The 27,408-nt window shown below is 41.5% G+C and overlaps 1 protein-coding gene across 2 annotated transcripts in view; it reads right to left on the minus strand.

Annotated features, from left to right (window-relative positions):
* Positions 1-9,641, minus strand: part of si:dkeyp-72e1.9 (syntaxin-binding protein 4) — a 35,245-nt gene extending 25,604 nt beyond the window's left edge. The window contains exons 1-2 of one of the 2 annotated variants that reach the window (XM_044051479.1): positions 9,544-9,641; positions 5,546-5,619 (exon numbers count right to left, since the gene is read on the minus strand). In XM_044051479.1, the coding sequence (XP_043907414.1) occupies positions 5,546-5,619; positions 9,544-9,608 (139 nt within the window). In that variant the 5' untranslated portion in view covers positions 9,609-9,641. Of the gene's footprint in view, positions 1-5,545; positions 5,620-6,772; positions 6,940-9,543 lie in introns of those variants that run through there. The other variant, XM_044051478.1, reaches the window with a different exon arrangement.
* Positions 9,642-27,408: the final 17,767 nt, after the last annotated feature.

Consider the following 27,408-nt stretch of genomic DNA (forward strand, 5'->3'; position numbering starts at 1 on the left):
GTTTGTGCCCCAAACTGAGCCTAAAGAAGAGCTGCTGGACACCCTCCTTTGTTGTCACTTGTCCTTGTTCAATGTCCTCGTTTGTTGTAATCGCACCACTATGTGGCCATCGGGCACAGCTCACCCCTCCTTACCAAGTAAAGGTTCTGTTCTGCATCGAAACCTGACCCAGGACTTTACCATTCCAAACCATACTTTACTGTACTGTACTATACAGTACTGTACTGTATCATGATGGAAACACAGCATAGATATCTGATACATTAAAACAAAAAAATGTAGGATTTTTATTCAAATAATGTCTTCAAGGTCATTATCATGGTACATCAACTTACAACAGGATGAATGGGACCCCAGTCACAGTCTGAGCAAGTCTGCATCGCCTGCATTGGTACTATGGAATGTCTAGTTTCACATTTGAATATGTAAAAGAACAATTGCCCTCCCCTCACCTTTCACTCAAAAGACAAGGCCAACAAGACAAAGTTACACACAACACAGAGGTAGCACAAACACCAAAGAGAAAATAACCCTCAGTCCTTAGACCCATCTGTCCTTAGACCCTCTGTCCTTAGACCCATCTGTCCTTAGACCCATCTGTCCTTAGACCCCTCTGTCCTTAGATCCCTCTGTCCTGAGGAAAAACTCCACAAAAACCCTTGGAGAAAGCTCTGTCAGTCGGTGTCACATGTACAGAAACACGTTCAGCAGATTACAAAGAAAACATCACATTTACAGAGAGAGGAAAGACAAGAGGGTGAACGCAGGAGAGTGAGTGAATAAGAGGCTGGACACAGCTTTCACTCACACTAATCCAACAGTAACACGACCATGTTGCCCAGGGATACTTGACTGTGTGTGTGTACTTTACAACACTGTGGTCCAACACGCAAACTGATCATTTATGCTTTCGTTGACACTTTCAACAATAAAAAGTATTCCAGCAGAGGGACACTGAGCCTTGTTTTGGTTTGAACACAACTGAAGGCAAATGCAAAGTAGCTCTGCACAGACTTGCTTACAGGCTCTGTGGAAGATTGATGTCAAACTAGTTTATTTGGGCAGCCTGTGACCAAGGGGAAAGGGAACTTGACTTGTAACCGGAGGGTCGCCGGTTCAAATCCCCACCCGGCCAAAAAGGGCTGGGGTACCCCAAGGTACCCAACCCCCAATGCTCCCCGGGCGCCACTCAGTGTGGCAGCCCACTGCTCCTAATTCTAGGATGGGTCAAAATGCAGAGGAATACTTTCCCTAAGGGGATTAATAAAAACTAACTTTAACTTATTTGACAGAAACTGAAAATAGAATAATTATACTCAGTTTGATAGGTTCATTGAACATCAATTCTTTTATATTTCCATCAGGCTACATAGGTTCTCACTCAACACACAAAGGTAAGGTAAGGTTGAGGTGAGACAACATGAAACTTCACCAACACATTTGTACACACTGTACCTTTAAGTATGACCCCGCCCCCAAACAATCTTCCCGTCCCTACAGCAGAGACGCTGCTGACTCGAGGGGGGGGGGTCACCCCTACAATACATGATAGTCATTTCTTTAATCAGATCACAGCCATTTGCACTGAAATGTAATGTCGTTGTGATGTGTGCAGTGACCAGTGGCAGGAAACACGGGAAACTAACTAACTAATACACTAGTTGATTAGTTGTTTGTCGGGCTGGGTGATATGGACCAAAACTCATACCTCCATATGACATTTATTGTGGCCTCTTAGCATAATAATAGGTACAGACGAATAACTTCAAACAATATTAAAACTAACCTTCTGGAGTTTGTGGAGCTTCTAGTCACACTGTTTTAATTCAGACGAAAGTAAGTTTTTTCTGTGTGAGCTCGCTAGCTCACCGGTTGGCTGCTCAGCTGATAGCTGAAACCCGCCGTCCGGAGAGTACAACAGAAACCCAAAGACCAGAGCCTCGGTGTCGGACACGGTAAACAACAAGCCGCTGATGTGTTTTAAGTCCACTTGGAGCTAAAAACAGGCATTAGGTCACCAGCTCAACTTTTATTTTGTAGTAACGAATAACAAAGATGGTTAATAAAAATGTATCGGAGTAAAAGTACACATTTTATTTAGGAAAATAACAGCGCCATTATTCTTTTTCTGCTCAACAACACTACTGGGACAACACTACGTAGTACGTACATGTAAGGGGCGTGGCTGAGCAGCTGAACTAGGCTTGTAGGCTCAGAGAGAAGCGGTCAGCTTTATTAAACAGCGTTCACAAGGCAAATAAAAATAATATATAATATACCGGTATAACTCTTACTCCCGGTATATCACCTAGGGATGTCCCGATACGATATAGATATCGGATATCGGTCCGATATCAGCCAAAAAACGCATATCGGATTATATCGGAGTGCCTCTAAAATCTTGCATATAGAGCCCACGTGATCACAACAACAGCGTGTGTGCTACTGCTATTTCAGAGTCTACGAAGCTGCACAGAAAGCTCGAGTTAGCCATTAGCACCATGCTCGCTCATCCTGAGGCGAGCTGCTAAAACAACATTATTTCATAATCCAGCGCCGTTTGTTAATTATACCCTAGAAACCAGTCATCCCAAGAGCTTTGTGTTAAATAGAGTTCCAATTCTGATACCAGTATCAGAAATGCCTCCGATACTGCCAAATATGTGGGCATCGGTATCGGCGAGTACTGGAGTCCATGCACCGATCCGATACCACGTCACTTATTAGAGCTCTGTTAGCGCTGACATGGTTCTTCTTTGCCGCTCTTGAAACAGTTGCGCTGCGCTGTTTTAGAGGTGTGAAGAAGAACTGATCACCCGACACCTGTAGACAAGGAGCTAACGTTAGCTCATCATGTCTGCGGTTTGGCAGTATTTACCAGTTAGCTCCGTTAGCGTTGTTAGCTATGCTAGCTCCGTTAGCACGCCTACAGTCAAACTGGAGCGGCCCGTTTATTGAACGAAAATAGCAGCGCTACAACTAACCTGCGTACCTGTGTCATGCGTATGTATACCTCTGTTTTTAAAATTTACCGTTAGTTCAGAGACTCATTTTAACAATCTGGAGTCAAAATTATGTCACACGCGTCCTTTCCCAGTAAGTCATCATGGAAACATGAAGCTCTGCTAGTGCTGCGGTGTTTGGAGTCAAAACAAACGTACAAGCTGAAAAACGAAATAACATATCACTGGTAAAAATAAATGGTGTCCATTTGCTGTATTCGTTCATGTCTTACAGAGGATTTAACCTGAGTCAAACCTTACCACCAATGATAATCATATCACAGTCATGCAGGCGTAGTATGATATATTTTTTTTATATAACACACTGGTATCGGTATCGATACTCTGTATCGGCACAAATCGGTATCGGGAGGGAAAAAAATGGTATCGGAACATCTTTAGTTTTAAATGTGTCCTGAACCTCCACATACAGAGCTAAGTACGTCTGTGGGGCCAGTCCCCGGGCTTACCTGAAGGACGAGTCACTCACCCTGTGTGGGTTGGGCTAATCCAAAATAGTGAAAACAAGGGGGTTGTTCTCTGAAACATGGGTGCTCTGAAAACAACCCCATGAGCACTTGGTACTTTCCTCCTGATGAAATTAACTATAGACTGTATGAAACTAACATGAAAAAAAATCCAATATTCTTATGTTGAAGGTTGAAATTGATGTAACCCATTGGTTAATAATAAATGGGTCTCATACTATTGATCTCTTTTGAAGTAATATGACTTGATCAAGCCTATTATAACATTCCACACTACAAAATAAGTCAAAAAAGTACGTATGATTCGTGCTGATATCGTATCGGATCAATATCGGTATCAGCCACTACTTAAGGCTGCAATATCGGTATTGTATCGGAAGTGAAAAAGTTGTATTGGGACATCCCTAATATCACCCAGCCCTAGTTGTTTGTGCTATAAAATGTAAGAAAATATTGAAACATGTTGATCAGTGTTTGACTCAAACCTGAACAAATCAAAATGATTCAGTCTGAAGGATTTCTTTGTTTTATGGAGCAAAGAAATCAGGAAATATTCACATTTAAGAAGCTTTTTTTGATTTATCGAGTATCAAAATGACTTTAGTAATCATTTAATCAACACATAATAAAGGCATCGCTGCTGTCCTCGTACTCATGTTTCTAAAGGAATGACAGTACACAAACACGACAGACTAAAACTTCCTCGACTTATACGCTTGCACCTCTCCAACTTACATTTTTTATAATTTTGCAAAACGAAGAAATGGTGCTGCGACAAATATAACAACTATATAACATAATGCTAAATCGACTATCGGCACAAAGTCAAATATCTTTGCGTCACCAGTGATGATTGACAGGTTAAATATATCACAGGTTGAAAATGAAAAACAAATGAAATGAAATAGACTAAATGCACAGTTTATGATAGGATGCTGTTTCCAGTCTGAATGCAGAAAAGCCGTTTGTACTTGCGTGGGCAGACATAAACAACACAGCTGTGTTAAGTGGGTTAGGGCTTTGCTGCATGACCCACTTCCCCCTCCCCGGCAAAAACAAACAAGGACTCTGCCGACTGCAGAGAAAATCCCTTTAAAAGTAGGACTTCAGTGAACACAGTGACTTAAAATCAGGCTCCACAGCTCGATAATGGAGGATAATGAGGTAAGCTGCACATGGTGTTAGTAAACAGGGATGGGCAGGAGTATTTGATTATTTGCTTGATCATAAAAAGTTGGTAGTTTATGTAATAATGTTAAAAAAAACGTTAAAATAAAAATGTTTGCAGAAATCATGACATTTAAGGGGTTTCTTGAATGCATCTTGAAGGTTCCTCCTCTATGCTCAACACCCGTAGATCCCACAGAAGTGACGAAATTTACCAGCGTCATTGAATGCATTTTTGTTAGCTGCTACTGGGAAACAAACTATTTCATTTTATTTATATCCAGAATAACATTGTGCAATACTTTTCTTACAAGGACGTTGATCCGTCCCTGACACTAATATGAGCTAATATCAAATCGTCCCAAAAGTCTCAAATCATCTAGAGATGCACCCAAAATTCAGCTAACAAAACATTTCGGCAAAAAAAGGCATTTTTGGTTTTCGCCCGAAAGACGCGCCTGTCTACTCCCGATTAGAGTCTGTCCAAGATCAGTTTGAACACCAATAAAACGGTTCCAACAAGATGTGAGGACACGGTGGAACAGCGACTATTAAATGCTGAAGAGTCTCTTTGTGCAATGGTTTCCATACACTGCTCTACGGAATGGTGGGATATGTCTTTTTTAGAAGTGAAAAGCTTGTTTTTGTGTCATATAGTGGTTTGTGAAATTGCGTTTGCTGAGTGACTTAACGGAAGATGTGGTGGTAATGATGCAGTAGCCTCAGTGGTGTGCGTGTGCGCTATGGCGTGTTTTTTTTGTTTTTTTTTTACTGAAGGCCCCGACTGAAACCCCACGGTACGCTACTGGATATGTGGGGATTCACAGCAGGGCCACATCAGAGCGAGCCAGTAAATGAAACAGTCCTGGGACTGTCGGTGTGACTTACCCAGGCCATTCTCACAGTCTGTGAACTCCATGGAATGAACAGCTCGGTCTACTCCGTACGGACCCATCAGAGTCCTGTTAGAGATGGAGATATGAACGATACACAAGACGTTCATCAACATGTTTCACAAGCAGAAAAGTGATGTGACTCTGTGGAAACTAAGAGAACAATCTTATCTGTTTCTGATTATGAATGTGGTTATGGTATGGCACAACGAAAACAAGACAAAAAGTCTCCTAGTGTCAGTAATATTCTCTCCATAAAGACACACCAGGACGTCCTGTGGGACAAAAACACACAGAGCACATCTTCCAAAGTTCTGGTCTCAGATTGTGTCGTGCAGACAAGTTTTCATACGTCAGCTTCTTAGATTATTATCGTGATAGTAACAGTTACTATTGTAATGATGTTATATAAGACATTCTGTAATATAACACCATGTATTACCTTTATTCAACTGCAATTTATATTCCCTACATAGTAATATTATATATTCAGAGTTCAAGAGTCATTTAGGGATGATCCACAGTGTGATCATCACACTGTGAACCCTGCATTATTTTCACTGGCTACAAAGTGGCTACAAACATGAAAACCACATTCACACAGACCCAAACAAACCAGCTGGACTGTGAACGTTTTTGTACCAGCAGGGGGCGAACATCAATCAAATTATAACGATATTTAGGAGAGGAAGAGGTCAAAGTGCAGGGAAGCAAATGAAGTAGAGACAGTAGACAGTATGTAACTGTAACTCCTACAGGCTGGTGAACACACACACACACACACACACACGTGCTTTACTTTGTCTTTAGTGATAATCACTGACCGGTGACATCCTGGACAGGTCATCAGTCCATCACAGGGTCACAGAGAGTCATTTTAATCTGGATTAAAGATTGAAATACACACGAAGTCTTTATTGATTTGAAACTGTCAAAAATTTGTTTTTAATGATTCTGTAAAACAACACACACACACACACCGTCAGCTGCAGCTCCGCGTTTTCCAGCTTAGCTCGCGAGCGCTGCACGAGCCACACTTCAATTAGACACAGTCCCACACACACACACACACACAGAATAACCTGATCGAAACCAAACCTCACGTCATCTAAACTTAAGGTGAACGTGAACCCCGTTACAGTTTGTTTGACACACAGAAGCTGTGTGAACACACACACACACACACGCGCGCGCGCGCACGCGCACACACACACACGTTTACCTGCTGATGATCACTGCTCCTTTATACATGACTGAGAACGTTGGCATGTTGACGCATGGAGCTGTGGTGTCGTTCGCTCGCTGTGCCGCTGCTCCAGCTCTTAGCCTTCAGCTCTGAGCCACATGATGCTCTGTCTGTCTGTCTGTCTGCCTGTCTGTCTGTGTACAGGCAGCAGCAGCCTGCGCGCGCGCTCCTCACGCCTCCACCTCCACTAACACATTTAAACTCTTACATAAGCATCTCCGAAATGTTAAGAAAACACACAAACACACAAACAGACAAAGACTTTGTTTGTTTTAAACCATTCAACCAGCAGGGGCGGCGCGAGCCTTTATGGGGCCCTCAGCTTTAAGCATTATTGACTGTTATTGATAGAGATGTAAGGTTTTTATGTTTATATTTAACCTTAGAGGGCAGTAAACGGTCACAACAGCACCTTCATATTCAAAGTGAAGCACTAAGTGTATAAAATAAAACCAAAATAAAACTTACGCTATCAAAATAAAGTATCTGTGATGACGTTTCCATTGATAATCATCGTATTTACTATAGTGTATACACTTGTAAATTACACTAAATATCATAAATTAAATATTATGTATAGATTAAAACATGCATGGAATCGACAAAATTATACAGTTAAAAAGATACTTAACAACACTTCTTTAACTTAAGCCTAATCATTTACAGTCTATTTGAGAAGCACAAACCTCTCAAAAGAAAACTTCTCATGAGACCAGAGAAACAAACTGTGTGCAGCTTTATAACCACATATATGTCATACAGTATATTGGGTTATAAAGATATATTATCCAGATACTATTTAGCCAGCCTGACAGAAAAAGTTGATTTGATTTATATCATGATATTTATCCATGTGGAATGATGTCAGTGAAGTATATTTACTGAGCAGAAATAGAAACGCAACACTTTGTTTGTTTTTGCTGCCATTTTTCATGAGCTGAACTCAAAGATCTAAAACATTTTTTTATTTACACAAAATGACCATTTCTCTCAAATATTTTTCACAAATCTGTGTTAGTGAGATAATCCATCCCACCTCATTTGCATTGCACCAGGAGTGCGTTAGGCTGGCCACTCTGAAATGTGCAGTTTTATCACAGCAGGTTTTGTTGGAGCGTGCAGTCGGCATGCTGTCTGCAGGAACGTCACCACAGCTGTAGCCCGTAAATTCACCATGAGCCGTCTCCAAAGTCTTTGCACCGACACTTGTCGGTGGCCTGGTGTGGGCTCGACACTTCAGTAGCTCTTCCCTCATAAAGGTGAGCCTTGTCATGATAATCCAAGTCTGGTTGTAAAAATACAGTAGCACCATACTCGGCTCAGAGCTGGGTAATAAAACGCTGCTGCAACAGGCTGCCGCTCGCCAGGTGCCATCTTCCACGTGAACACATGAACACATGAATACATGAATACATGCGTTCCCTGAAACAAATATTGAATCCTCTGTTTCCATCAGTTTAATTAAAACTGATGAAGGAGTTTTGTTTGTAGGGATGGCCCTGATCACTCACTGTGACGATTCATAATGTACTCTTCTCTACAGAGCACCCCCTACAGGACTACGTGACATCACCGCAAACATCCATCCATTGTCTATCGCTTTATCCTCACTGTTGTAAAAACTCACCACTGATGCTCCCTCCTCCCTTCCATGTGAATTTGTTTCCAGTGGAGTCGGCGCACACAAGCTGTGGATCCATGTCCATTTTCTATTCTTCTGTGTTTTTCAATTCACGCCATTTGAAAAAAGATGGTTTGGGTCATTTCCTCTTCCTCTGACAACAGTTTTCTCTGCTATCACTGACTTGAGCTTAGCAGCTACCTGGCTAGTATGTACAGTATGTGGTGACATGAAGCATGGAAGCAGGTGACATGTGTTTCTTGTGAGAGCCGAGACTTGGCGATATCTCCCGATTCAGGAGAATCTGGGTCGGTGGCCCTGATCTTGCAAGGCTGATTTTCTGCTAACAGACAGTAGGGTCACAGGACGCCTTTTGTTCCCAAACTCTCAGAGAAGTGATGATAAGACAGAGAAACTATACTTTGGTCAAGAGAGTGAGTAGCTCACCATAGAATCAGAATCAGAATACTTCATTAATCCCCGGGGGGAAATTGTTTAAAGGGCGGATCTTGATAGTTATGGCAGTGAGAGAGAGAGAGAGCACAAGCCGTCTTTAGCCTTTAGCTTTATGTCAATGACTACTCTACAAGTTTGACTACATGTATCAGCCTTGACAAGCAGTTCAGTAATGAGCTTCCTTTAATACATCAAACTGAACTCATCAGACTACTTCACTGATCCCAAAAGCCTTGGTAACAGAAAACTCCGGAACAAATGTTGCTTCAGAAGCTTCAAACACACACCTTTATTTCAAAATCACCACAAAAGCCTGCACACCATTGAAGTTATTCTGAAATACACTAGAAACAAGGCAACAAGCCTCTGTCGGCCTCTGTTGGTCATATTGGCAAGTGTGGAAACACAAACAGACAGACACACAGAGCCACTACAAACAATAGTTCACTCACACTGTGGGATGAAGTAACAAAACACTTCAAAATAACTGAAAACTGACTAAGTACTGGTTATATTAATAACTGACTTGTCCTCTCTCTGCACACATGCAAATAATGTGGATTTATACAATTCAAATGAAAAGCAGCCTGTATCAGCTCAGTGTAGTCTCATGGTCCCTGACACACAAGCACCAGAAACATCCATGAGCACAAAGCAGTTGAAAACGTACCTGGCGCACCGAAGAGGAACTTTCAACCTGTGGAACATGGAACAGCTTGGATGTCTGACTCTCATGGTTAATAATGGCCCTGCATGTTTCCTGTCATGATGCACCACTGCGACTGCCAAGCACATATGAAGAGTGCAAATTGATGAAGAGATGATAAGCTTATCATAGGATAATACCCTCAAATCCATATGGCACGACCATGTGCTAAATATAGGCCTCTATAAGAGGGCTACTTACACATGAAGCACAGATTATGCTACAGTTCTGTAACCCAACACAAACATTAAAACACAACCTCTATTAGGATGATAGGATTTCCGATTTTTTTCTGTTAACAGCCATTAGTTTGTTGTTTGTCTTTAGCTGTGTAGAACGTTCAGTTTGGTACAGTTTGGTTCAGTTTGGTACAGTTTAGTACATTTTGGTACATTTTGGTTCAGTTTGGTACAGTTTGGTTCAGTTTGGTACAGTTTAGTACATTTTGGTACATTTTGGTTCAGTTTGGTACAGTTTGGTTCAGTTTGGTACAGTTTAGTACATTTTGGTACATTTTTGTTCAGTTTTGTACAGTTTGGTGCAGTTTGGTTCAGTTTGGTACAGTTTGGTACAGTTTGGTACATTTGGTTCAGTTTGGTACACAGTTTGAGTACATTTTGGTACATTTTGGTGTTCAGTTTTGTTCAGTTTGGTGCAGTTTTTGGTTCATTTGGTTTTTTGTTCAGTTTTGTACAGTTTGGTGCAGTTTGGTTCAGTTTGGTACAGTTTGGTACAGTTTGGTTCAGGTTGGTAATGAAGTCAGCTGATTGGGTGACAGAAAACATGCAACCGGTGTCTCTTCAACACAACTGAGCAGGAGAAAACAGAGCTGCTGGATGTTCTCCACTGTTGTCTGCTGTGTTGCGTTCAATGTCTAAGTCAGAAAATGACTGAGAACAGTGGAAATGCAAGCCTGACCCCTGGGCTTTACCGTTCCAGATTGTACTGTACCGAGTGTCCAATTAACCTCTGCACATTTATGGACTGTGGGAGGAAACCAGAGAAAGAACCTGGAGAAAATGTGCTAGCCTAAATCGTACCATTAAAAATGTGAGGCTTATATTAGAGCAGATAATAATATAAGATATATAATAATATATATATGTTGGGGATCAACAATAGTGGCAATAATTTGATTGATAAATTAAAAATAATAATAATAAGAAGAAATAAGATTAAACAGGGAAAAGACAATCAATCTATGCATTTTAAAATCAGTCTAAATAATCAATGTAATTGACTATGATATCAAAGTATGCAAATATGCCAATTAAACAGTATTGAAGGTATGAATCCGAGCACTGACTCTCTCAACCCTCATCTGTCACAGTATTCATGTACAAAAGACACAGAGCATTACTTCAGGTGATTAAAAGTAATCATTTATTAAACCAAATAACAAAAATCAATTAAACATTAATGTTTAACAAAAATCTATTCATTTAAATCAACAATTTTCACTTTCTAAATCTAAACCACACAAGCTATAAACACCAGTGTGTGTGTGTAACAGGAGGTAAAGATAAGAGAGGGGAGTGACGTGGTTGGCTGAGCTAAGCCACTCCTTCTTCTGACTCCAAAGTGGAGGAGGCATGCGCAGTAGCAGTGACTGTAGATGCACGCCTCCACCAAAGATGGCGCCAGAAACACATAAACATGAGGTTGCAGATCTTGGGTCGAACACTTGCCTCTACAGCAATGTAAACCACACAGACTCGACACAGACAGTCTGTGAATTTTACCGTTTATACCGACTTTCTCTCACCATGTGACCTGTCTACACACTCACAGCAGGGGGGGACATTTCACTGCAGCTCTGCACTCAGCAGCGAAACAAGGACACAAACATACAGAGTGATCAAAGAAAACTATCTCACTATGTGATTGCATGGCTTGAGAAGGGAATTCATAAATAAAAACAAAATACAAACTGTTAACAAAGATAGAAAAAATACAAACGTGTGGGTGTGCAGTCCAACACAAAGAAAAGTTTACAGAACCTTAATCTGACTGGTTAACAGCTGATGCTCCTCTGTGTCTCTGTAGGAAGGCAGTTCAGGACCTGGAGATATAGAGGCCTTACCCATGAAGAACAAGCTTAGGCTCCAACATATAATATAGATAATAATGATTTTAGGGGCCACACAGCTTGCTTCACTCTTGTCCAGCCTGTGTGAGGCTTGCTGTTGTGATATCATCTTTACATCTTTCTGTCTGCACCACAGGAAGTGCGTTGTGAGTGACGGACAGGTTCGTCGTCTCACTGAGAACCTTCATTATCAGACCACGCCCCCTGCACTGCTCCCCACCTTCCATGTCATTAGCATTAACAGGAAGTAGTTCTACACTTCTGACTTCTGACAAGATTGACTCTCCTCTTCTATCCAGCAGCCATGGCAACAACCATTTGCCTCACAGGTTCAATCAGTAAATCTGCACAGCATGTCATTATGAGATTACGGGATTATCCAATCCACACAGAGAAATCAAACAGGCCTGCAGTCCACACAAAGACACATGCATGCATACTTTCTCCTCTGTGTGTGTGTGTGTGTGTGTGTGTGTGTGTGCGCATGGGAGAGGGAGAGGGAGAGGGAGAGTGCAGAGACCCCAGCAGAATATTCTTGGAGCCACCATGGACGCATGAGTAGAGGATCTATTTCCATTTGATCACATACAGTATATGAGTTACAACCCTGAGTCACTTCACCCTAACCTTCACACCTCTTAAAACAATACCAAGTGCACAGTTTACTTTAATGAATATTCAATTGACTATAAAAACTATATGACAGAGCTGTCATATATTCAGTTGTCGCTAAGGGAAAACGTGGATTTTTTAAGGTAACTTTAGCGATTAAAACTTATGAAAATGCTTACATTGTCTTTTAGCAGTTGTTTTAGGCCATGCCCACACATATAACACAACAATCTTTTTCTTTGCAAAGATGGCATTGTTTCAGGAAATATCTCCGTCCACATGGAACCTCCTGAAACCACTCAAAACGCTGTAGTACATATGACAGGACTGTAGGTGACACTGTAACAGAGTCTTTTCACATTGACTTTAGTTATTTTCATTGACAGTAGTTAAAGGGAAAACTGTCAACAATCAAACAAACACAAGAGAATGAATGATAGCGTATTCTAAAGTATTGTATTCTCTGTGTCCATAGAAACACAGTGTGTGTGTGTGTGTGTGTGTGTCTTATCTCACTCGTGTGGCAGAATTGTTTATTTCCTTCTCAAGTATTCAGATTTATGACAGAAAGTCTGTTTGTCACTAGTCACTAAAGTCTGTAAAGTCTGTAAATGTTCACACAGAAACGGCTACATTTTGGTCCTAAAGTATAACGTTACAGTTCAGCACAATCCTAATTTGCATTTAAGGACACTTTAAGAAACACTTAAAGTGTCCAGAGGTCCAGAGGTGAAAGAGAATGCCCGACAAGTAGCATAAAAGGAGGTTAATGGTAAGCCCTGGCTTAGAAGCTCAAACCTCAGTGGCTTAAATACTTGGTTTAAACTCCAGGTTCAGTCAACCATCAGCCTGTTAGCCTCCAGACAATCTCCCATTTGGTAAGACTCCACGCTGTTGGACTTCAGCTAGCTGGCTACCACCGCCCAGCCCTGTTCCCCCAGTGGTGGTCTGGCAGACTCCTGTTCCCCATGTCCAGTTGGGGATCAGGTCAACTCCTGCTCCTGGAATCAACCTGATCACCTAAGAACCTGGAGTCCTCTAGCCCCTCATGCCCACTTGGCAGCAACGGGCATATGAGTCAACTCTAGCCCTGCGTCTCCAGTCAGTCTCTCATGACCCTCATGTGGAGGATACAGTGGTAGAGAATGAATGGATGGATGGGTGGATATCCTGGGCTTCTTCTGAATACCAATAGAAGGAAAACTCTACACTCTTCACTTCACAGGGATGGAATGGAAGGTGAAATGCATGAGCGAGGAAGTCCTCAGTCACTTAATTAGCTTTCAAATGCATGAAAACAATTGAGTCAGTTTCAGCTTAATGCAACACGCACATTCCAGCTTCCATTCTATCTTCCTGTTTGTAATGAAATAACAGAAATGTGTCTGACACCATTATTACACCTGAACAGGCAGCTGGGAACAGAACAATCAATCTTTTGAGAGGGAGGGAAGAACAAAAATCAGCAACAAGCTAAATTCCCTGAGGTGAAAGCAGTCAGCATTCTGCCTCAGAATCCACATCTTCTGTGGAGAGAAAATCAAAGCCAATGAAGTAATTTCCAGCAAATCAATGGAGCATCACCACAGGGAATAGTGACCAGAGTGGTCGACGAGGGGCGAATTGAAATCCCATTAGTGATCATTGATTTTACCTGATGAGGAAACATGGAGCTGATTCTCACAGTGTCTGTTAAATGTAAGAGACAATCACAAAGTGAAGCTGTCTGGGTTTTAAGAACAGACGTAAAAATAAGAGAGTATTTTTCTGGTATGACATCTTGGTCCCACCATTTAGTCTCATGAAGTTCAGGTGTGCTCACCGATTCATTTTAATCCTGTTTCCTCTGTTACTAGGTAGATCTGGCTATTTCCATTAAATACTGTAATGAAAAAGTACTATGAGGGTTACAAGGTTGTAACTTAACTCAATTATATGAAGATATACCTCAATGACATGAAACACCGCCAAAATACATGACATCCAAGGGACATTTGACCCTGAGACAGATATGTAGCCTTTGACTCAGGGCAAAGGTTCTCATGGTTGATATCTGTCATTGTGAAAAAAAAGAATTGACGATTAAGAATCCACTGCTTTGCCGAAAGCATTCCTACAAGATGAATAAATTAGTGCCACAACTATTTGGATCAGTCATTCAAACAAGCTTGATGTTAGTACCTCTGTCAAGAGGGTTATGTTTTCATCTGAGTGAATTTGTCCTCCTGTTAATAATCTACTGTTTTTTCACAATCACATTTTTTGTGATGGGTCGGTGATCAGCTAAGTATTTTACTATGTATGTTCTCATTGATTCACATATCTCTTCAAAAGTTAGCGGATTTGAGCTAAATTTCTTTGATTGATTACAGTCAGCTGACTGGGCAACAGAAAACGTCACTCCCTTGCCATCGGTGTAAAATCCTATGGAAGTCGAGGCAAACGCCCACAGTCTATTCCCATACAAATCTTGACGTCTTGTTGAGACAAACAGCCACACACTAAGCAGCAGAAAAAGAGCTGCTGGAAATTCCTCCATTGTTGTCTGTTGTGTCGTGTTCACAGGTTACCTTAACACACAGATTTTCTTGGGGAACAACAAGATTAGTTGTCACATTTGCAAATGAATTTTACTGAGCAATGATTAGGCTTTTATTTTTTGGATCATGGTCAACTGTTTGTAAGTTTTATTAGTGACTCGCAGAATAAGATGCTGAGAGATTACAGATGTTCAAATAAGATGACACCCGAACCAATGGGACCTCCAACAAACATTCGAAAGTCAAGTCCAAATATTTAGGCTCCTGAACTAAGTACCAGTTCATCATCACTAGATGCTAACTCCACCTGTTTTCCACCTGGCCTTATATTTGATTTACTTTTACTTCGTGCTGTTCATTTGCATCACTATTGAAGTGCAAAAGACTAAAGCCAAAAATCTGAATGACGTCCAAGCAGAGACATCGTAAAAGATTCAAATACTCCTAAGCCCAACACAAATAGTTTTTACCTTTTGGCATCATGACCCAACACACCCAAACAAGCAGCTTTAGGACAGGATTCCGGATGTCACTCTATGCTCCTGCCAAACCCACTGACAATCTGGAGAGACCTTAAGATAAAAGTTCATGAGTGATCCTAATCCAGTCTGACAGAGGATAGGAGGATTTAGACTGTGTGGTTCCAGGTGTGCACAGCAGGTAGAGGATTATACCCAAGTCTGGAAGCCAGAATGAATTACGTAATCATTATCACAATATTATAAAAATATTATTACTTAACATCCCTGTTCTATTAGCTTCTGTTACAATTTCTGTTGTTTTCTACATTTTACATTTCTGCATTGTATATGTTTGTAATCTGCTGAACACTTACAGCACATCTGTCCATCCTGGGACAGAAATTCCTCCTCTGTGGCTCTTTTTTCCCACAGAGGGTCTCAGGACAGATGGTCTAAGGACAGAAGGTCTAAGGACAGAGGGTCTCAGGACAGAGGGTCTCAGGACAGAAAGTCTAAGGACAGAAGGTCTCAGGACAAATGGTCTAAGGACAGAGGGTCTCAGGCCAGAGGGTCTAAGGACAGAGGGTCTCAGGACAGAAGATCTAAGGACAAAAGGTGTCAGGACAAAAGGTCTAAGAACAGAGGGTCTTAGGACAGAAGGTCTAAGGACAGAAGGTTTATTTTCTTTACATAAAGAAACATTAAAACTGAATCTTTTTGGTTTGTGGACAAAACAAGATTAGAAAACATTGATATTTTGTGGTTTGGGAAACAGCAATCATAATTTTTCAAAATGCTGACATTTTATGTGACTAATTGATTCATTGAAAAAAATAATTGACTGATTAATTGATTATAAAATAATTATTGGTTGCAGCCCATATTTGAGATTTGGCCTGGCAAAGGGTGAGGTCATCTACCACTTTCAAGAGGTAGATAAAAATGACTGTACACAACTGGACAGACCTACAACCAATCAGACTAATGATCCGGATGATGTATGCAAAGGAAAACATGTCAACAAACATACAGTACTTTTTTTAGTTTTCTCTGAGTCTTTTCCTGGGGGAGAACCATGGAACAGCCCACCATGGTGCTTCCATGGTGTTTCTGAAGTTGGCCAAAACGGTCATGTCATGTTCATTTAGGATAATTAAGAGCTTTTCTGCTTGCAGTGAGATAGCACTATACTGGCTGAGGTTGAGAGAGCAAGAGTGGAGAAAATATGATGATGGAAATGTTGTATGTTAATCACAGCAGTGTCCCAGATAAAAGGTGAGAGATGCTAAGTCTAAGTGACCTAATAAGAGCATGCTGTTTTCCTCTGTCACAGCAAAACTGAAGTGATGTGAGTTTCCACCAGAGGCCTGAGTTCAAGGGAGTTGAGTAAATAACCTGTCAAAGTGCATCCAGTCACATCTGCCACAACAAACCATGTCTAAGACACATGTAAAACCAGCAGTACTGACAGATCATGACATTACATTACATTACTATACAATATGACAATATTTAAGGTTCACATTATATGTTCCATCAGAGCTTTGAGCTGTGATGAGGTTTACTACTTTGGTGGACACAGCATGGCTCAGCTCTACTGTTCTTTTTTTTTTAGCCTTTCCATCAAGGATAGTACCTAATGAATGAGTCATTTTAATTAACTGATTCTAATGATTCAGTACACTGAACAAAACTGCTTTGCTCATCACTAGTTTGTGTGTCATGACTTCACAGCAGTTTCCTGCAGCCGTGTAGAGTCGAGACATGCTTTGATTGATACAACTGTATGGTGTTCAGCCTGCCAGAACTTACTGGAAGAAAAAGAAGAAGAAGAAGTTTGAACTGCGATAAAGAACTTAAAACTGTGTTGAAGAACTTTTGATAGCGCAGATAACATTTTTCCTGTGAAGGGCAGCGTTGCACCTCTCATAGGGCTTTCACATCGGGAGGGCTCCGTGCTGGTTCCCAAACCCAATTTGAACCTGCCAGCGCATTCAGACCCAAAAAATAACAGATTTGGAAACGGAAAAATGTTGGTTCTCGAGGGAACCTGGTTCTTCCCTGTGAACCGTAACATCACCAGTGGGCGTGTCTTAGCATTAAAGAAGAAAGCATCAGTGGAGTTTCAAATTAAACTAGAGAAAAGGTATGCTTTCTGCTGAACTGATGAAGGAGATGGCCAAGGCTGGGTTCACCCGTACGTCAAGTAATTAATAAACTCAAGAAAGAATATAGAGACAGCAAAAAAGGAGCTGGACGTGGGGACATACACCCAGCGTATGAACTTTTGGACAGCATGATGGGTCAGAGGTGACAGGGGCACTGAACTCAGCTACACCTGGGTCCTCCACATATGATGATGGTAAGATGAAGTTGAAAATAAAGTGTGCTGGAAGAAGATGAACCTCAAAGTGTGACACTGAGGAGAGGAGAGGGCAGCTGCTGAACTTTAAACTGTGACGAAGAAGGATGAGAAGAACTGTGATCACACCTCTCAGTGTAAACCCTGCCAGAAATGATCAGAAAAGGAATTTATAAAAATATGAAAACTGAAGTTCACTGAAAGCAAGATTTTTCTACTTCACTGATTTCTGGTTAGCTTGGTGAAATATGTGCAATGGCCAACATTTAGATGATACAACAAATCATCTAAATATAAACCATTTACAATAAAGGTACTGGTCTACATGTTGCTATAGTGAGACCAGTTTGGTCAACCCATACCTTCATTATATGGAAACTACTTTATAATGTAGGTCTTTCATTCCTTCTGACACCAGCACAGTGTAGAACTCTGTGAAACACACACAAACTCACACATTTGATTCCTGTTTTGTCACTTGTCTGATTTAACAAGTGAAATTCCCTGGTGTCTGAATTATAATTAAGTTATGTCTTAGCTAATTGTGTTTAACGAACAATCCAGAACCCATCCTCTAAAACAGAAATATTCACAATGAGTAGTTTGTTGTAAACTTGAAACTTGGTTTTGTTTTTTTAAAACATAACAGTCATTATTAACAGTTAGTGATGTGATGCTACAGTGACACTGTGTCACCTCACAGAGTTGCTGAGTCTTCTTATCTGACAAGGAGTCAAAGAGCACTTTTAACTCCAGTATCAGAAGTTAAGCTGGTAACACTAATGAGACCATCCGGAGGTAAGGTACACACACACAAAGACACACACACACGCACACACACACACGCACACACACCTTCAAGTTCAGAGACTAACTTATAGAGGACCATTCACGCTCACATTCACACCCATGGTCAATTAGATTGTCCAGTTAACCTCTGCATGCAGGGTTGACATCAAATTCAAGGACTTTCCAGGATCAGTTCCCTCAAATTAAAGCACTGACTGTGCTGACTCACCTTAAGATGAGAGGACAACTTATAAGAGTCGCTTTGTCCACTTTTATTGATTAGCAAACAATAGTGGTGTCATAACAAACAAGCACAAAATTCAAGCACTTTCAATGACCCATGTCTATGTAAGTTCAAAAACATGGGAACCATGATGTGTGTGTTTGGACTCTGCTGGAACTGAAACTTAGACCAGCGTCTGACCCATAAAGCAGAAGGAGCTCTGAGAGTCTCCAAGCACAAGTACTACGAGACGGGTAACAGAGCTATTCGACCTCTTACCTTTCAGCTGATACCCAAGCTACTGCACCCTACCACGAACAAGATGGTGTCTCATCCTATAGATTGCTGATGCATTTGCGTCATTCTATAGAAACTATATGAAGAAACAGGGCCCAATTCCAAAGAGAAGAAAATGAACACTGAACCTGCCTTTGTTAACAGAAGAAGACGCATCAGCATTAATATCAGAGTTTAGAGACACTGATATATATCATTATCATTATCTTATTTTATAATCAGAGTTTCAGATATTTAGGAATTATTATTAGTTTTATCACATCACAGCGTTTCAAAGCTAACTATGGGAACTGAATAAAGGAAATCAAGGCAGATCTTACATGATAGGATGTCCTTACTCTTTTGTTAGTAGGAAGAATAGAGACTATAGAATGACTACACTGATTACACTGGCAAAACAAAAGACCAAGAATTAGACTTAAAAAATGGGGAGGTTTAAACCTGGGCAGCTCAGCTTAGATAGCACAGATGTGCCTGAATGTTACTCCAGAGTCAATAATCAGTAATAATTGGATAAAGTGTGGTCCACAATAAGAACAAAGCTTCCATATCAAGAGTGATGAAGATTGCACTGACTGTAGACTCTCTACCTTCCCAAATGGACGCTGACTTACAATGATAGATGAGGAGTTCTGAAATCAAAGAAAATGTGATCTTCACGTACATGATTTCTCCAGATATCTACAATGAAGACATTACTTAGAGAGGCGTAAAGATGTGAACATATTAAAGGAAGGGCCATCAAAATATAAAATGTTTCTTTATATTGACGATAGACGGCTGATTAAAAGGAAGATTATATCACACATTTATAAAATCCTCCAAGAAGACCCAATAGATAATAGTTTAGACATAAAAGAACAGTGGGAACTAAAAATGAATGAATGAATATCAGTGTTACATAACAGAATATGTGTTCCACAGATGGAGAATTATGTCTTTGAAATGGCTTGATGTGGATCACAGCACAGATGTGTTGTTGGCAGCTTCATCGTCTAAAATGAGTGTATTGGACTGATATTGTATCAGTAGATGCTCCAGGTTGTGAAATCTGTATCTTTATTATATTGTGGAATCTCTAATTGATATCATGTAGTGTGTCACAGTGAATGACAATCATGACACATCAGGGACACCCACGGAAAGTGGTCTACAGTACAGTATGTTAGATCTGCATCACAGGAGTGCCGTTGACCCTGCGAGTGCAAACAACAACAAATGGTCAAGTCAAAAAGGCAGCAGGGAACTTACCTTAAGTTCTGTTTTAAGAACTTACCTTAAAGCACTTCTCTCATCACACCCCACACAGGCAGAGTTCAGGGAATGAAGCCTCAGCAGGACCATGTTACTCTTGTGGAGACCACACACCTTCACAAACATCATGTCTCATAGATACGCCTCATTACAGAGGTGCTTATTAAAACTGGATGTCCCGAAATCTTCAACTCTGACGAGACAGAAATCACTGACTGAAACAGAACCACTCCTGACCCTCTTCTTACCCTCTTCTGACCCTCTTCCTCCAAATGTTCAGTCAGCTGCAAAAACACTGGGAGTTATTTAAGACATTTAATAACTCAAGGCTAGAAATACAGTATATGTGAGAAAAATAGCCCAGTCATGTTTTTATCAACTAAGGAATTCCCAAAGTCAGATCTGTTGTTTTCTATGAAACCCCTACAGTCATTAATTTATAATGATAATATAAGATTGTATGTATATATATATATATATGTTCTGGGATTTGAGGCCTTCTGTATGTTCTACATGGTGCTGAAAAAAGCATACATGCCCATAGAATGTTAACACTGCTCTTTTTGAATTTCAGCTTCTCACCTATTTTGAAGAGCAACTGATTCTCCTTATCTAACATGAGTAGAGTGAACTGACTGAAGGAGGCTCATGGGTAGGGCTGCCCAGCTCCACCTGTGCGCTGCTCCTGAGGCACACACACACACACACAGACGCCGTGCTACTGACCACTGACTGACTCTATGCTGATTTCCTACTCTTTTAAACTGACAATCATTTTGAATATGTAATAAAACTAACATATTGTTTTGGGCGTAGCAGTGCCGGTGTGCCGACACCAAACAACGACATTGAACATGACACAATAGGCAACAATGGAGGACATCCAGCAACTCTTTAGTGGCTGTTTGTCTCAGAATACATTACACCTGCAACATTCCCAACATTAATTCCTGTTCCCCAAAAACCTTTTTCAACCCCTTATTGCCCTCACATCACTCATCTTCTACCACTTTATCCTCCACATGAGGGTTGCTGGTGCCAATCTCAGCTGACATAGAGTGTGCATTTGGACAATCTGGGTATCTCATAGGTCTTTCTTATCTGGTTGCTATTTCATTAATTGCTATTTTATCTAACTGTGTTGCTTGACTTTAGTGACTTTTGACTTGTCTGTTTAGTTAAGGTGAAAGTTATTTAGTAGTTCCTATTGAGCCATCACCATCACCAGGTGAGAAGTTTCACTGGCTACAGGGAGTGGCCACTCAGCTGCAACCAATCAGCACCTAATCAGGTGTCTTTTAAAAAGCAGCACTCACTTTGAAGCGGCAGCTTCAGCGGCAGACTCCTCAGATGAAGACTCAAACCTCACATTCACTCACAGCATAACCGTAACCTTTCCTCACTTATCTATCCCACCCGCTCCACACACATCCAACACCTTGTTGCAGGGGGCCTGTGGAACTGCCAGTCAGCTACCCGCAAGACTGAGTTCATCTCTGACTTTGCTACTGAGCAATGCTTGGACTTCCTTGCTCTCACTGAGACTTGGATAACACCCTCCAACACAGCCACCCCTGCGGCTCTCTCATCCGCCCACTCCTTCTCCCACACACCCAGATCCACTGGAAGAGGTGGCGGGACAGGTCTGCTTATCAACCCCAACTGGACTTTCACTCTTTACCCACTGCCACACTTCTCTTCACAGTCGTTTGAATTTCATGCTGTAACTATAACTCACCCAGTAAAACTCATCATTGTTGTCATCTACCGTCCACCAGGCCCATTGGGACACTTCTTGGAGGAACTAGATGTCCTCCTCTCAAACATCCCAGAAAATGGTCCACCACTTGTTCTTCTTGGTGACTTCAACATCCAGTCAGAGAAGTCATCCGATCTACTTCTTCTTCTTTCATCTCTTTCTCTCTCACTTGCTCCTTCTCCACCAACTCACAGAGCTGGCAACCACCTTGACCTCATCTTCACCAGAAACTGCTCCACCTCAGACCTCAAGGTAACCCCACTTCATGTCTCTGATCATTTCTTCATTTCCTACTCTCTCCCACTCTCCCAATCTGATGATCTCATCTCATCAGATATTGCACTTGTCCGTCGTAACATTCGCTCTCTCTCTCTCTCTCCTCAACTGTTCTATCAGCACTTCCTTCAGCTGACTCCTTCTCCCTCATGCATCCCAACTCTGCCACAGACACCTTCCTCTCTACTCTGTCCTCCTCTCTTGACTCTCTCTGTCCTCTTACTTCCCGGCGGGTTCGTAAGTCCTCTCCAGGCCCGTGGTTGTCGGACTCAGTGCGTGCTGAGAGAGCCATGATACGGGCAGCAGAAAGGAAATGGAAGAAATCAAAACACCCTGACTACCTGCTTTCCTATCACTCTCTTCTCTCCACCTTCACTGCCTCTATCTCTGCAGCCAAACAAGCTTTCTATCAGACTATAAAGTTCAATCCTCGTGCTTTCTTTAATCAACTCTTCTCCTACCTTCACCGGAAAAACCTTCTGGATCCTCTTCAGTCTGGTTTTAAAGCAGGTCACTCGACCGAAACTGCACTTCTTGCTGTCACTGAGCAACTCCACACTGCCAGGGCTGCCTCTCTCTCCTCTGTGCTCATCCTCTTGGACCTTTCTGCAGCGTTTGACACAGTTAACCACCAGATCCTTACTTCCTCCCTTCAAGAACTAGGTGTCTCAGGCTCTGCACTTACCCTACTCTCGTCCTATCTTCAAAACCGAACATACAGAGTAACTTGGAGAGGATCCGTGTCGGAACCCTGTCCTCTAGCTACTGGGGTCCCTCAGGGTTCTGTCTTGGGCCCTCTCCTCTTCTCTCTATACACCAACTCTCTTGGTTCTGTTATTCTCTCTCATGGTTTTTCCTATCACAGCTACGCCGATGACACCCAACTCATTCTCTCTTTTCCCAGCTCCGACACACAGGTAGCAGAACAGATCTCCGCTTGTCTGACTGACATCTCTCAGTGGATGTCTGACCATCACCTGAAACTCAATCTTGACAAGACTAAGTTTCTTTTTCTCCCAGGAAAGGGCTCTCCCACCACAGACCTAACTATCACCCTCGACAACTCTGTGGTAACTCCTTCTCATACCGCAAGGAACCTGGGTGTGACACTTGACGACCATCTCTCCCTCACTGCCAACATTGCTGCAACAGCTAGATCTTGCAGATACATGTTGCACAACATCAGAAGGATACGGCCTCTTCTAACCCAGAAGGCGGCACAGGTTCTGGTCCAGGCTCTTGACATCTCACGCTTGGATTACTGCAACTCCCTCCTGGCTGGTCTCCCTGCGTGTGCCATACGACCTCTGCAATTCATCCAGAATGCAGCAGCTTGACTGGTCTTCAACTTACCAAAGTTCTCCCACACTACACCGCTCCTCCGCTCCCTTCACTGGCTTCCTGTAGCTGCTCGCATCCGCTGCAAGACTCTAGTGCTTGCGTTCCATGCTACAAACGGATCCGGTCCAGCCTACATCCAGGACATGATCAAAACCTACACCCCAGCCTGCCCACTCCGCTCTGCATCGGCAAACCGGTTCGCTGCCCCCTCACTGAGAGGATCGCAGAGGCACTCGCAGAACTCGAGACTGTTCACTGTCCTCGCTCCCAAATGGTGGAACGATCTCCCCATCGACATCCGGACAGCTGAAAGCCTCCACATCTTCTGCCGCCGACTAAAAACACATTTCTTCCGAATCTACCTCGACTAAGACGACAAAAAAAAACGAGAAAAAAAAACTTGTACATCGCACTTATGACTAGCACTTCATAGTTTGATCTATTTGAAGCTCTTACTTACTTCTAGCTCTTATTTGTACCCAAATGTTTAAATGCGCTTTTGTAAGTTGCTTTGGATAAAAGCGTCTGCTAAATGACATGTAATGTAATGTAACATTGGGTGAAAGGCGGAGGTCACAACCTAGACAGGTCATCCGTCCATCACAGGGCCACAGAGAGTCCATTTAGAGTCCTGCTGCTTAAATTCATACCAAGAGAGAAACAGAAGATGCTGTGGCCTCCTCCTGCAACATCTCACATTTCTGTATTACTTTCAACATTAAATGATATCATATATACAGTATGTACTGTACATATACTGTATATGCACCTGTTAAGTGTTTTAAATTTGTCCACAGGTTGTTGTATATATACTGTATATATACATATGTACAGTAGTGTACCGTACCGTAAAATAGCACACACGTACACCACTGCGCATCTATAGGCTACTGCATCATTACCACCACATCTTCCGTTAAGTCACTCAGCAAACGCAGTTTCACAAACCACTATATGACACAAAAACAAGCTTCCACATAAGCATAGGCGTCAGCTACGCGGCGGAACACGTCCCCAGCACTATTTATGATCAACAGTTTTGTCCTCACCACTTCTAAAAAAATATAAAGGTATCATTAACACTCCAACTACCGTAAATGATGTACCTCTTGGGTGTAGGTCTTCCTCTTGAAATAATTTCCTTCTTTTCTCCAAACGATTGCCGTGAAAAGTGCACACAAAGGAGATCAGAAACATGATGGATCAGTGGTGTTAATGCAGTGATCACAGTTTACTTCAAAACCCGCCAAAGGTTCAAACGTCGTTAATGACATCACTGGGGGCTAGCGCCAGACAAATCACTGGGCCTGGGGCATTCTGTCACTATGATATCACATTTTGATTGGTGGACGACACACGTCATTCAAAGTTATAACCAAATAGGAAAGGCCAGCAATACTACTAGAGCAGGTCCACGGAGCTATGATGCGTTTAATGACATCCAGGAAAATCCAGCTCAGCTTCACAAAAAATAACCATATTCTTTCTGGAAATATAATCATAACATACTGAAAAAGTCATTGAATTCAGGCACGTTCAGACACACATTAATTGGATTATTAAAAATAATAATAATAATAAAAAAATACTTTTTTGATATTGTCAGGGCCAGCAGAGAAGGCCTTGCTGGCCCTGACAGCCCACCACTGTATATATATATGTATATATATATATATATATATATATATATATATATACAATATCTTTCTTGGGATATCATGATGGAATGAAGTGTTAATGATGGAATGAATCTTAAGCTCATATTGCGAGTTGGCTTTTTTTCCGCCCAGTTTTTTCTCTAGTCCAGCCCCCTTTTGACCAGGCTAGACCAAACATTTGAATGTATAATGTCTCCTTACATTACGCTTCACAAAGTTTGATCAATAAAAACATTGGATTGAAAAAAAAGGCATATGAGAGGCGAGCTGTATGAATGTGGAAGTAAATGGCAAAGCAGTTTCTGCAATAAAGTATGTCGTGGTAGTAAAGTCGTTCAGTGGTAGAGTGAGTTGTCTTTCAACTTGAAGCTTGTGGGTTTGATTCCCACTCTGCTAGTCTACATGCTAATGTGTCTCTGGGTAAGACACTGAACCCCTCGGTGCTCGTGGTGGCCGTGCTGCAGCGTGTGAATGCGTATGAAAGATGAGTGATAGAAAAACGTGCTGCACTTGGATGGATGTAAAGCAGCTCATCAATAAATATAGACCATTTACTCTCTAGGCTGTAATTATTAACATGTATAAGTACACACAAAACCAAGCACAGTTAAACAAAGTATTTAAAAAATCTGTACCAACATGACCGAGCTGACAAAACACAGCTGAAGCAACAACACATCTTTCCTGAGAATCATGAGAAAGTTGCACTTTCTCCCAAAATCCCCGGTCTGTTGTCCCTGAGTCACACTTACCTGCTTTTAATGAAAGGGTTCATCCTGAGAGGAAACAGTCCCAGGTCCACGTCTTTGCTGTCAGGATTAAAGTCTAGGGCTCCTGACACATAAATCAGAAAGTAGTCCCAGAGCTCTGGTAACTTGTGGGAGGAGAGAATCATGAGAGAATCTTTAGGGATACTTCTGGTTGTGTGAGATACCTCTGAGCTCGCCTCATTCCAGCCTCATCAGTCCACTCAGCACCTATATTTTGCTGACTGACTCCTCCCCTCTGGGTGGACAACACAAGCAGAATCAGAGCGTGTCCTTCCAAACTCCTCCCCCTTTTCCAACCAAATTCATATCAGATACTTTTTTGAAACAAACAAACGAGGAGAAGTTATTATCTGAGCTGTGGTGTTGCTGTATAATATTACTTATTCAGCCAGAATCTTATTCAGCCAAAAACTGCCAGTATTTGCAAAATAAATCTTCAATTTGGTAAAAATATACAGTATGATGATATATATGACTGCTCTAGGTATGAACATCATCTCCCACTGGGCAGCCCATGTCCAAGTCAAGTCAACTCTTGGGACAGGTCAAGGGCTGGAGTGCCCCTGAGCAAGGCACCACATTCCCATTGGGATAAATGCAGAGGTGAGACCTCATGTCACACAGCTGTGACATTAGGACGCTGCATTAACTGTCTGTCATCCCTAACTTTAACCATAACCACTTCATGTCTAACTCTATCCTTTACAATAACCACTTCATGTCTAACTCTAACCTTAACCATAACCACTTCATGTCTAACTCTAACCTTAACCAGCACCACTTCATGTCTAACTCTAACCTTAACCATAACCACTTCATGTCTAACTGCAACCTTAACCATAACCACTTCATGTCTAACTGTAACCTTAACCAGCACCACTTAATGTCTAACTCTAACCTTAACCATAACCACTTCATGTCTAACTGTAACCTTAACCATAACCACTTCATGTCTAACTCTAACCTTAATCATAATCACTTCATGTCTAACTGTAACCTTAACCATAACCACTTAATGTCTAACCGTAACCAACTATAACCACTTCATGTCTAACTGTAACCTTAACCATTACCAATTCATGTCTAACTGTAACCTTAACCATAACCACTTAATGTCTAACCGTAACCTTAACCATAACCACTTCATGTCTAACTGTAACCTTAACCATTACCAATTCATGTCTAACTGTAACCTTAACCATAACCACTTAATGTCTAACCGTAACCTTAACCATAACCACTTCATGTCTAACTGTAACCTTAACCATTGCCAATTCATGTCTAACTGTAACCTTAACCATAACCACTTCATGTCTAACTGTAACCTTAACCATAACCCCTTCATGTCTAACTGTAACCTTAACCATTACCAATTCATGTCTAACTGTAACCTTAACC

The sequence above is a fragment of the Solea senegalensis genome, linkage group LG19 (assembly GCF_019176455.1).
Source record: "Solea senegalensis isolate Sse05_10M linkage group LG19, IFAPA_SoseM_1, whole genome shotgun sequence".
In the NCBI taxonomy this organism is placed as follows: Eukaryota; Metazoa; Chordata; class Actinopteri; order Pleuronectiformes; family Soleidae; genus Solea; species Solea senegalensis.